This window comes from Juglans microcarpa x Juglans regia, chromosome 5S (assembly GCF_004785595.1).
Source record: "Juglans microcarpa x Juglans regia isolate MS1-56 chromosome 5S, Jm3101_v1.0, whole genome shotgun sequence".
Lineage (NCBI taxonomy): Eukaryota > Viridiplantae > Streptophyta > Magnoliopsida > Fagales > Juglandaceae > Juglans > Juglans microcarpa x Juglans regia.
The window spans coordinates 5,617,728-5,630,013 of record NC_054603.1 but is presented as its reverse complement, the minus strand read 5'-3'; the positions used below and the strand labels follow the sequence as shown (position 1 = coordinate 5,630,013).

The 12,286-nt window shown below is 43.8% G+C and overlaps 1 protein-coding gene across 1 annotated transcript; it reads right to left on the bottom strand.

Annotated features, from left to right (window-relative positions):
* Positions 1–8,870: 8,870 nt before the first annotated feature.
* On the bottom strand, positions 8,871–12,068 carry LOC121268142. The gene is made up of 2 exons (XM_041172272.1): positions 10,692–12,068; positions 8,871–9,099 (listed from the first exon to the last, which is right to left on the bottom strand). The coding sequence occupies exons 1-2, from the start codon at positions 11,402–11,404 to the stop codon at positions 8,880–8,882; spliced, it is 933 nt and encodes a 310-aa protein (XP_041028206.1). The 5' UTR covers positions 11,405–12,068; the 3' UTR covers positions 8,871–8,879.
* Between the last annotated feature and the right edge of the window lie 218 nt (positions 12,069–12,286).

Here is a 12,286-nt window from a genome sequence, read left to right as displayed (position 1 = left end):
CTCTAGTGTCCCAATTGTCCCCTCGCTCTGGCTAAGGGTCGCTTGGGCAAACTCCAGCTCACGTTTAAGCTCGGCCACATGTCTCTGCTCATCCTCCAGGGCGTTAGTAGCGCCGACGTTCCTCTCCAAAGCTACCTGCGCAGACTCCAACTAGCTTCTCAGCCTTTGAATTTCTGCACGGGCATTCTCCCCTTCGACTGAAAAGAGGCCAGACTGAGCGCGAAGAACTTCCAACTCCTTCAGCGCAGATTCAAGGTCAGCAACCGCGGAGGCTAGTCTGACTTGGAGCTTGTCCATTTCAATGCCCTTCAGCTGGAGCTCCTTGCGCTTGAGGTCGAGCTCCAGACTCATCATCTCCATCAGCTTGGCCATGTCCTTGTTTAGCTTCCTCTGCTCACGAATCTTCTTGAGATGGAATGCATTGCTCTCCTGCAGGTACTCGTTCTCTACCTCTAGGGACTGCTTCTCACTCAGTACCTTCTCATTGCGGAGATTCAGCAGCTTGTTCAGCGCTCTCTGAGTCTTGAGGTCCTCCTCCAGAGCCTCTTGTTCTCAAGAGACCAAGTCGGTAAACTCCTCGGCAGCCTAAAAGACCGACGTTAATTCGTCAGACAAAAAAGAAAAAAAAGGGGGAGCAAAGCAAAGAAAAAAAAAAAGAAGAAAAAAAAGAAAGGAGAATGAGGAGAAAAGCGGTCGTACGGAAGGAAACTCACGTGGGCAAGGATCGGTTGGAACTTCTGGAGGTACAATTCGAAAAAATGTTGTTCGGGCCCTAGTGTGGCTAGATCCCGAACCCTGCGATGCTCCTGGCTCGGAAGAAGAAGGGGGGTCGACGGGCACCTGAGGAAGAGCGACCATTCAATGATCTGGAAGTGAAATTGTTTCCCCCTCGATCGGAAGGGAGGCCTCTGCGGGAGGATCCTGCGAGGGGGCCAAGCCCTCGACCTGTGCCTCACCAGTGTGAAGGGGGCTGCCACTTTGGGAAGAGTCATCTTCTACCTCCACCAGGTCAACGTCTAATTGCAGAGCAAAGGATGCATCCTCTAGAACTTGCAAGGGGCGGGGGGAGAGCTTGGAGGGCCTCCAACTCGGACCGAGCTCCCACCCTGCACCTCGTCTGTGCAAAGGGGAATGCCACTCGGGGAGGGATCAATTTCCACCCTCACCTGGTAGACATCCTGCTGCGGGGCGAGGAGAAACAGAATATAAAAAATAAAAAAATAAATAAAAAAGAAAAGAAGAGAGAACGTGCATTCACCTCCGAAAACTAACAAAGGGAAACAAGCGGAGCAAACAATCAAGGGACGTCAACAAGAACCGAGATGGAAGAGCCAATACTTGGGCAGTCCCCTCCGAAAGGGGAATTTGTTTTGAAACCACCGAGGGAGCCTGCTCGATAAGTGAGGCCGGTATTGAAATGGACACTGGGACCCCGGGTTGGTCGGGAGCCGCTAACCCCTAACAGCTCGGCTCCTCTACTTCCAATCCGAGAATAGCCCCATCGGGCTCTGGCTCCATGACTTCAGGGAGTTCGGGCTCCCTGGCAGGCGAAACTCCTCCTTCAGAAAGAAAGATAGCCGAGATAGGGGTCGAGGAGCCTCCAAAAGGACCCGAGCCGATGTGCTCAGGGGCGAGGGTAGGAGAATGAGGCAGACCTCCCTCAAAGGACGCATCGAATTCCGTGAGCATCTCTTCGAAAAAGGTAGGTTGCTTGTGCAAAAGTTCTTCCTCTTCAGAGAGAGCCTTCTCGAAGGAGGTGAAGGCGCCCAGAACTTGCGCCGACCCACTAGGTTCGGGGCCCTCGAAGGCTGAAGCGATGAGAAAGGCGACGGAGGTTCCGGCGTCTTCTTCCCCTGAAGGACCTATCTGGGAAGGGCAAAGGTGATTAGTCGCAGTCTGAACAGAATACATGTACGTACGCATGCATTTGAAAATTTATGATGATTTACCTCCAGAAGAGCCAACGCCCTGAGCAGGTCTGCTAGCACTCTCCGCAATTCTAACCGAGTCGCCCTTGCAGGCAGCCCGGCCAGATTCACCCCCGGGTGCCACTCGCTGAGAGCTTTTCCCCTTTCGCCGAACAGCTTCAGGTTTAGGAGGGGGGTAGAGCCATGGGGGGTTCTTCGGCAGGAGCAAGTCTGGGAGGAGTGGACACCTTCGGTTCGGTATGCTGTCATTTGGGACGTTCCCCTTTGAGGGCAGAAGGCGCGGGGCGTTTCTCCCTGATTGAGGAAAGCGGGCCCGACAGTAAATCCCGGCCCAGCACATGGTTACGGGACGGGAGAACAAGGTAGTGATGGATGTAGTCGTCGTTCACATCCGTCTCCGACAGGTCAGGATGGGCCAAAACCCAGGACACGATGGAGGCAACTCGGAATTCCTCTCTCTTCGATAAGGTGATGGCCAGAGATTTGTAGTCGGAACCTTACCCCACACCGACTGCACAGGGAATTCATCATAGTCCATCTCCCCCTCAGGGCGCTCCCAACCAGTGCCTCTCACAAAGAAGAATCGTCGGTGCCATTCTTTTATTGTGGAATAGCGCCTCTCCAAGGTCGTAAAACGCCTCTCGGCGGTATAAGACTGGAAACTGCAGCAGTTTCCGTTGAGTCTAGTGATATGGTACACGCTCAGGAACTTACGAGCAGTTAGGTCTGAGTAGTCTTTCGAATTAGACAAAACAAGCCGGAAGGCCACGCAACTGGCCAAGAGAAAACACCAGGCGTTGGGATTAAGTTGCACTGGGGCAAGCTTCAGATAGTCCAAGACGTCACGAATGGGACGACAGAACGGAAAGCGAAGACCGATGGTGAACATGTGAGGGTAAAGAGCCACTGCCGGCACCAGACCCTAGCGATCTATCATAGTGACGCGAGTCTACGGGACCTCGACCGAAGTCCCGTCGGGGAGTGGAAACTCCCTGCAGAAAGCGCGAAGCTCAGTCTTGGTCATGGACGAGACCCATCGGTGCCTGGAGAAGTAGTTGAAACGGGATTCGTCGACAGCTTGCTTGGTCATGGCGAAGGAAGGAAAAGAGAAATCAAGAAAGTAATCGGAAATACGGGGTGAAGATACCAGAGAAGGAGAAGGGTAAGAGACAAAACGTAAGAATAAAGGGAAAAGGGGAAGGGGCAGTGAAATAAACTGTCGCCAGATTAAAGCAGCGTTGCGGAATTCGAAGAGGCGTCTCGATAGTAGGAAGACGGCTCGGCATTATCACAGCACGTGCGCAAAGAACGAATCGACGCTAGGATAACAGAAGGGATTTTTGAATTTCCAGCCCACAAGTATGCTAAAAATTCGCGGGGTACTGTGATGGGAAGAAAATCATTACCTTAGGCCCAGGAGAGTAGAAAGGGCCTGTTGCAGGAGTTGGGCCGGCCATGAGGCCCAACCCAATCGCCAAAGCCCAGACGGGGCCAAACCAACACCAAGGCAGGGGGTCTGGGTCGGGTTGGATATTTAAAGGAAGACTATGACTAACGTCGCCAAAAGGATGGAAAGCCGAACAGAGGCGACATCGCATTTAATACAGCCCAGAACGGAGGCCACATTGTATTTAATGCGGCCCAGAACAGGGGCCACGTCGCATTTAATGCGGCCCGGAACAGGAGCCACATCGCATTTAATGCCTCCCAGAGCACAGGGTTTGCGGCATTAAATGCAGCCCAAGACCAGAACAGTACGCAGAGAAGGCTGGGCGTTATCGCTGCTCGGTAAGGAAATAACGCATAAGCTACTCGGTAATGCAGCCCGTGGGCCAAATTGCCCCTCGCGACACGAAACCCAGCCATAGGGAATCCTAAACGATAACTATAAATAAGGGGTAACCCAACAACGAAATGGGTAATGAAAAAAATACTCTCTCTCTCTCTCTCTCTCTCTCTCTCTCTCTCTCTCTCTCTCTCTCTCTCTCTCTGTGTGTTCATAATCTTAGCTTCTCTCTTGAGCCTTACCTCTCCAAATACTGACTCAAGCTTCGGACGATTAACGAACCTTGAGGCCCCCTCTCCGTGTTTGACTGTGCATGATCGAGCTTGTATACTGGGAGTAAGGAGTTGCCCGGGCTTGCGAAACACGACATCAACAGAGTTGTTCATCATGAACTCCCATCCTACATTGTTGGAGTACCATGAAGCTCAGGCAAAACATAGAGCAAAAAAAAAATAAAAAAAATGAAGTAGTATGTCCGATAAAGCACACGAGACCTATGTCGGATAATGGTGCTAAGTAACGGGGAGATTTGGTGACGCGAGAGGTGGGAGAGATGGCATAGGGATGCATGGCTGGAGCCATAACTCTTCCCTCCGCCTTAAGACAGAAGACACAAGTAATATGTCCGATGGCAGCAAGAGAAACATTAATGACCCCCATTTTTCGTTGTTACGGGGAGAAGATACTAATTAAGAATGGAATTAATCAGGTATGTGCATATTTGGGTTTTCAATGGGCACGGTTAGACAGGGCTCTAGCAAATTTACTGTTTTCTGAGTCTTTTCCATCGACGAATCTGGAATATCTTATTCGTAAGTCCTCGGATCATAGTCCTATGGTGGTGAAGTTATCTCGTTTCTCGTCCAGGTTTGGGCCATCTCCTTTTAAATTCCAAAGCATGTGGTGCTTGCATGATGCATTTCAAAATTGTGTGAGGGATGTGTGGGAGAGGCCTGTATATGGTTCAGGCTTGGTGAGACTGGCTGCTAAATTAAAACGCACCAAAGTTGCACTTCGAGCATGGAATGCTTTCGTGTTTGGGCGGGTTGATCAAAATATAAAGCTATTGGAAGAAAGGCTAGTATGCTTGGAATCCCAACTTCAGTTGAATTACTCAGAGGATATTGAGTCTAAATATCTCATTTCCAACCTGGAGCTAGAGGTGTGGGAAAAGAGAGAAAAAGCCCGACTGGCTCAAATAGCAAAGAAGAATTGGTTGAAGGAGGGGGATAAGAACTCAAAATTTTTCCATGCGGCGTGTTGTGGTCTTCTCTATTCCGCAGCAAAAAAGCAGCCTGGGTCCAGACGATTTTGGATCATCTTTTTATACCTCTTGTTGGGCTACAGTTAAAAATGATGTACTGGAAGCGGCGAGGGATTTTTTTAATGGTACTGATTTGCCATTATTTTATACCTTATCTTACATTGTTTTGATTCCAAAGGTACCGAATCTGCATAGCTTTGAGAAATTCCGTCCCATCAGTCTTTGCTCAGTGGCATATAAGATATTCTCAAAGATCATTGTTTCAAGGTTAACACACATTTTGCCGAGGCTGATTTTGCCCGAACAAGGGGCGTTCATTCCAGGGCGCAGTATCTTTGAAAATATATCTCTTGCTCAAGAGATGGTGCATGGCTTGAAGAAGAAGACGCGGGGAGGAAATGTTATGGTTAAGATTGATATGGTGAAAGCATATGATCGAGTACACTGTAATTTTTTATTCCAAGTGCTTAAGGTTCTGGGTTTTTCTCAAAATTTTTGTAAGTTGGTTCGTTCATGTGTTAGCCCTCCTTGGTATTCGGTGATGACGAATGGGTTTTATAAAAGTTTTTTTAAATCCAATAGAGGTCTTCGGCAGGGTGATCCTCTATCGCCTTATCTATTTATCTTGATGCAAGAGGTTTTATCTCGTCTGCTTAACAAAAATTTGAGAGTGGAGGTATTGGAAAATTTTATCATCCAAGGGGGTCTTCGTTGGTTTCACATTTACTGTACGCGGATGATGTATTAGTTTTTTTGAATGGGACGCGCTCGATACAGGGGTTGATGATGACTTTTGCGTTGTATGAGAAATGGTTTGGGCAGCGGATTAGTATTGCTAAGTCTGCACTTTTTATTGCTCCGTATGTTAGTAGTGCAAGGAGGCGTCGTTTATTACAGAGTACTGGATTTCAGGAGGGTCATTTCCCTGTGACTTACTTGGGGGCCTGTTGATGGATGGGAGGTTGAAGGCTAGTTATTTGGATTCGTTGGTGATTAAAGTAAGAGCAAAAGTTGCTGGATGGAAGGCTCGTTTATTATCGCAAGGGGGAAGACTGGTTTTGTTAAAGCATGTTTTAACGATCACGACTTCCCATATTTTAGTTGTCATGGATGTTCCGAAGGTGGTAATTGCCAAGCTTAATAATATTCTATCATCTTTTTTTTTTTTTGGGGTGAACATGGAGGCAAGGCTAAGATGAAATGGTGTGCTTGGGATCTAATAAGCAAGCCAACTAGTGAAGGGGGCTTGGGATTGAGGAGTTTTTCGGAAGTGCAGAGGGCCATGCATATGAAACTGGCATGGTCTCTTTTGTCAACTAATTCTTTGTGGGCTCGGTTTATGCTGCAAAAATATGGAAAGGGTAGGCATTTATCTTTGGTGGTCTCTACGCATGCAAGTTCTCGGTTATGGAGATCAATTGTCTCTGTTTTACCAGAGGTTTGTGAGGCTACGAAAGTGAAGGTGAATGAGGGTCGGTCGTTTTGGTTTGATAGATGGGTTGGGGAGAGGCCGCTATGTGAGTTGGTTTCCTTAGTGGGTCAGCTTCTTTTGAAGATTAGTGATGTCTGGCTTCAAAATCAGTGAGATTTTGAGGTTCTTTCTTAGCTGGTGGGGGAAGAATTGGCTAATGAGGTTCAAAGGAAAGTAAGTGCTGGCAGAACTGGAGAGGATGTGCTAATCTGGAAGCCAAGTCCAAATGGTCAGTTTTCCTCAGCTAGTGCATGGGAGCTTATATGGGTGAAAGGAGATCAGTACCCTTGGATGAATTGGATGTGATACAAAAATCTACTTGGGAAGTTCTCGGTATGCATGTGGAGGGTGAGGTTTAGGTGCCTTTTAGTTGACGAGCGAGTTCGTAGTTGTGGGGTTTATCTAGTCTCCAAATGTGATTGCTGTGAGGGGCCACAAATGGAAACTTTGGATCATGTATTAGCCACTGGTGAGTTCATACAGCAGGTGTGGAAAATGGTTGCTTTAACTATGGGAGTTCCGTGTATGCAGACGGGAACATGGTGGAGTCGAGTGTCAGTATGGTTTTCATGCACAAAGAAGTCAAAAAGGAAAAATTATTAGGTTGCTTCGAAGCATTTTAACTTGGTGTCTATGGAGAAGACATTGTAAAGCAAGGATGGAAGGGATCCATGAGAATGTAGTGGGCGTTTTGAGAACTATTCGTACTTGGTTGGGAGCTACAGTGAATAATAGCAGCGTGCTTGACCCACTTGATGAGTTACGTTTACGTAAATTGGACATCCCAATTCGGCGTCGATCTGGTCAACATGTTCAGCTTGTAGCTTGGCAAAAACCAACTGCTGGGTGGTGGAAATTAAACATGGATGGAAGTTGTAAGGGTAATTCGGGTATGTGTGGTGGTAGTGGAGTGGTGCAAGATAATTACGGAGTGCTTATTGGTGCTTTTTCATAATACTTTGGGGTTGGTACAAATACGGAGGCTGAGTTACGTGCTCTATTAAATGGCGTGAAGATGTGTAAGCAATTGGGTGGTTCACATATTGTCTTAGAATGTGATTCGAAGGTGGTAGTGGACTGGCTTAGTGTTGGTCGATGTACGTTATGGTATTTATGGGATTATTGGGATGAGTTAGTTCATGAACTTGAAGGGTTATCCTATCAAGTAGTGCACCAGTTTAGAGAAGGTAATCAAGCAGCAGATTTTCTTGCGAGAAGAGGTGAAGTAGGCCGGTGGGTTATTATGGTGTGAATGATTTGTTGCCTAGGCTATTATGGGGTATAATCCGTTTGGATAAAATAGGCATGCCTACTTTGCGAGGGCATTCATGTTTTTGAGGCTGAGAGGGGTTTTGGTGTTTTTGTGTTTTTTTTGGTTGGTTTTTTGGTTTTTGGTTTCGATTCGTTGGTAAGTTTGAGTGGGTTGGGGTTCTCTTGTTATACGGTATTCCTCCGTCATAAGTGAAGGATTGTTTTAATAATATTGAGTACGGACTACTCCGACATGTGGCCTTAACTCTTTGAAAAAAAAAAATAAATAAATAAAAATTTGGGTTTTGCTTTGCCGCTTGTTTGACTTCAGTTGAGGAAAGCAAAAGAGTGTTTAAAGAGTATGAAGGCAACTTCAATCCCTGGAGAGTTTCTAACTTTCAACACGTATACCATGTTATTTGAGTAATAGTCCCAAGTACTCATGTACAAGATCAATGACTTTAGATTGAGGGTCATCCAACAAGTGCTTGTTGAGGAAAACAAGTTGGGACAGTACCAAAATATACCTACAGAGGAGTTTCCCGATTCAAATTTGGGGAACATCACACGCTTATTAGGCCTCCACAAAATTTGGACGTGCTAATACCCTCTCCTACAAACGATTGCTATACTTGTGACGATAACAGTATTTTGAGTCCAGGGAAGTATAGAGAATCTCTACAACTACAAGGAAACAGACAATTATTTTTCAATGTATTCATGATCTATAAATAGTATTTCATGTCTTTAATGGAGTATCCCCAGCCAAATATAACTAGTACAACTGAAGTTCCAACGGGTGGACAGTGAAAACTCTCGACAACAAGGAAATATAAAATCAAAAGGACGGAAAGGAAAGAGAAACTCTACGTATCGTGGCTCAAACAATGTTGCAGCCTTGAAAATGAAATTTATAGACATAACTTAATACTTACACATTAACAGCAAAGCAGTAAAGAATAGCCCGATCAGGTGCTAAGTTGTCAGAGTGGCAACGGTCTATAATCCGAAACCTCAAATCTTCAGGGCCTAAATGCGAAGACCTATCTAGGCAGTGTTTCTATGTGTACACCAATATAATGCCGGAAACCACATGATGCACCAGCCACACCATGCAAGCGTGAAAAATGACATGCTCAAGAAGAACATTTACGTTTTTTTTTTTTTTTCACACCCATATCAGAACATATTTACACGAAAAAACCATGGGAGCACAAAACCGATAACCAGGCATGCCATCAGAAAGTTACAGAATGGCTGTCCACGCCAACATCCTCGACCCCTGTTTGAGGGGTTACCGCTTCCACCTATGGATCTCCTTCCATTCCATTCCTCCATAAATCCGTTATCCCCAACACCATTAATATTTTTTGCAGTCTTACCACAAATTTCACACAATCTGTATGCACAAATGAAAGAACAAATCGGCGTAAGTAGTGACTTCTAACACTAGCTTCTTGTCAAAGCACTTTGCATGAGTCCATCATAAGTGAGATCATTTCAGGATACACCAGTTAATCATAAAACTAGATTAAAACTTGGGAACTTGAGTCTTGATCAAAAATTAGTTTTCCACAGAGTCATTTCAGAAAATTTTTAACTGCTCCCTTCATACACATTTGGGTGCATAAGTGTGTCAATCTGATTAACAGATCATTATTGTACTACATGACCAATGCATTACATAGAAGAGTATCTTGATTTGTAGGTATAAAAGTATATTAAGTGCAAGAGAGGACAACACTTGTAGAAAGAGCATTGCATGATTTACAAGAATGGTACGAGAACAAATTTTCTTTATGTACAAATCCATTTTAACTGACTATAAATTACCAAAAGGTGGTTGAAGGGTTTCATGCATACATTATATGCAACATGGAATATGGAACTCTGCTTAGAAGAGACAATGGCAATAAAAATCCAAAAGTAAACAGTAGCAATAATTTAAATATTAATAGAAGTGGCGAATCTATGATATTTAGAGGCTCCTTCCCAAGACCTCTTTCACGAGTCATTGAGAGTTGAAGCCCCTCAAGTAGAAATAGGCCTCGTCTATAATTGATACTGTGAGAAAGCATATGTCCCTTTTACCAATGATAAAGTAGCAAAGAAGCATTACACTAAGATCAGCATAGTCTATGCTGTCATGCTTGCATCTTTATAACTCAATGCTTCATAATTATTCCAAGAAACTAAATCATACTATACAATTTAGAAGTTCATCCTAATTACAGTAAAGTATGAGTTGTTTTGATGTTACAAGCTAAGTATGAGTTGTTTTGATGTTACAAGCTAAGTGTTTTAGATGAAGACACAGCAACAGATCTTATTCCCAATTACAGCAAAACCCCAACTAAACAAGTGATGAGCGAGAAAGGCCCCACTCAAAGAAAGGGGGAAATTTAGGAAAAAAAAAAAAAAAAAAGCAGAAATGAAAGATCAATGTCTAAGATTAGAGATTAGAAAACACAAGAAAGACAGTAAGATTCTGAATCTTGGATGAAAGGGAGCACTAGTGAATAGATCGCAAAAACTCAGCCTTATGACATGCAAATATGCAATCTCAACACCCTCAAATGCCGTTCTTAAATTATTCACAGCTTAATCAACAAATTTTCACCTTTAAATCTGACATTTTTAATGAAAAACAAAACACTAATTCTTAAGCCTAATGAATTAGGGCAAGATAAGAGGGGAGAATATCTAGTATTGTAATTACATGCCACAGGATCTTTTAAGGTCAACGTCTTAATCAAGTGGCAGCTTCTGGACCTTGTTCTCGAAGTCCAAACTTAACACAGCAAAAAAATGGAAATAAAATAAAATAAAATCAACGGACAAATCAAGCATTAATCCTCAAAGGAAGTATTATCAAAATAAGGAACACATAAGAAGACGGTCAAGGTTGCAAATTTGAGGTCAAATTCAAACACTAACATATTATATTTTCCCCACCAAATTTGAGTAAAACAAAAGGTGAGAAACTAATACCTGTTCCCTCTTATCTTAAACCATGCTTCGGCACAGTAACCATGCGCAATGCCAAGTTCATCTTTACACCCGCAACCGAGCTGAATTAAATCCATCATTGTCATCATATTAACATCACCAGTAATCCTTACAGTCACATGAGATGATTGCTCAGATCCCAAATGGCAAATCCTACAAACCCATTCCACATCCAGATTCTCACCAAACCCTTTACCACTGCTGCACTTCACATCAATCACACACGAAGTCTTCTCTGGTTCAGACACCGTTTTATTCACCTCTTTGGGAGATACCTTGCTCAACACCGGTTCGCTAATTCTTGCTTCCAATCCCCTATCATCTCCACCAACACCCAGAGCCTCATTCGAATTAATGACAATTACAATTTCAGGTACAATCCCACCACCCAAAGTGCTCGAATCTTCATTTGCCCCTCGATCAACTTCATGCGGTACATCACTGCCACCACACTGATCAATGTCCTCCTGATTGACTACTTGTTCGTGTCCGTTCATTATCACCTCACTTGACCCCAACTCAGTACCCAATGCCTCCAAAGCCCCATTTCCTCCAGTAACACATGTAGAATCCCTCTCCTCTGAATTCACGGAAATCATAGACTCAGACGCCACCCCATTAACCGAACTGCTCGAATTCTCACTCCTCCCTCGATCAAATTGACCCGCTAGTACCGTGTCCTCCTCCTGATCCATCACCAAACAAAAATTCCTCCACCACTACGTCGAATTTCCAAACTTTCTCAAAAAAACCACCAGCAGTATTATTGTCTCTATATGCATCAAAATTGAATAACCAACATTGTAACCAAACATAAGAGCATGAACAATGTAACCAAACATAACGAGTGTAAACCTACTCTTGATAATCACAACAAAGTCAATTCAAGCTCATTAACAGTTAGCACATTGTAAGCTCCAAAAAGGTAAAGTACATACAGATCCGTATCCAAGAAACCAAACACCCCGAAAAAGAGCTCCAATCAACAGCTAAGATATGAAAATCTGAAAAATAAAATAACATTAAAAGTGGGAGATCAAGATTTCTCTCCACTACCAACTGCAACAACCGTACTAAATGCTCTCTGCGTGTTTGTTAAAAAGAGATTTCAATTATTGTCATTGAAAAAGAATAAAAAAGAAGAGGGAAGTGTGAGGTAAGGTGAAGAAAGGGCTTGAATTGGAATGGATGCGTTACTTCCGTTTCGTTCTCGAGAGAGAAGCAGGGGATTACTGTTACTGCAACCGTGCAACGCGTTTTTTCGCTTCCATTGCCTTTTGAGTCCTAACAAATTTCTGCTCTTTTGGGGTTTTCGGGCGACGTTTTGATTCTTGAATGGACAAAGTACCAGAAAACCTGTGTGAGTGCATTTTTCAGATTCATTTTATAATTAATCAGTTACTTATTTTTAAGAAAGATTAGTTATTTATTCTTGCCTTCTTTTCTAACGGAAAAAGAATTATTTTTTTAATCTGATTTGCATTTTATGTCCCAAATTATTAACTTTAGTTTCACAAATTATTTCATCTCATCTAATCATTATAATTTTTTTAAATTTCTACATAAAATATAATAAA

Coding starts and splice junctions, on each gene's coding strand:
- LOC121268142 (XM_041172272.1), bottom strand. CDS start 11,404: ATGGATCAGGAGGAGGACACGGTACTAGCGGGTCAATTTGATCGAGGG. Junction 9,100..10,691: donor TTTAAGATAAGAGGGAACAG/GTATTAGTTTCT, acceptor TTGTGCATACAG/ATTGTGTGAAATTTGTGGTA.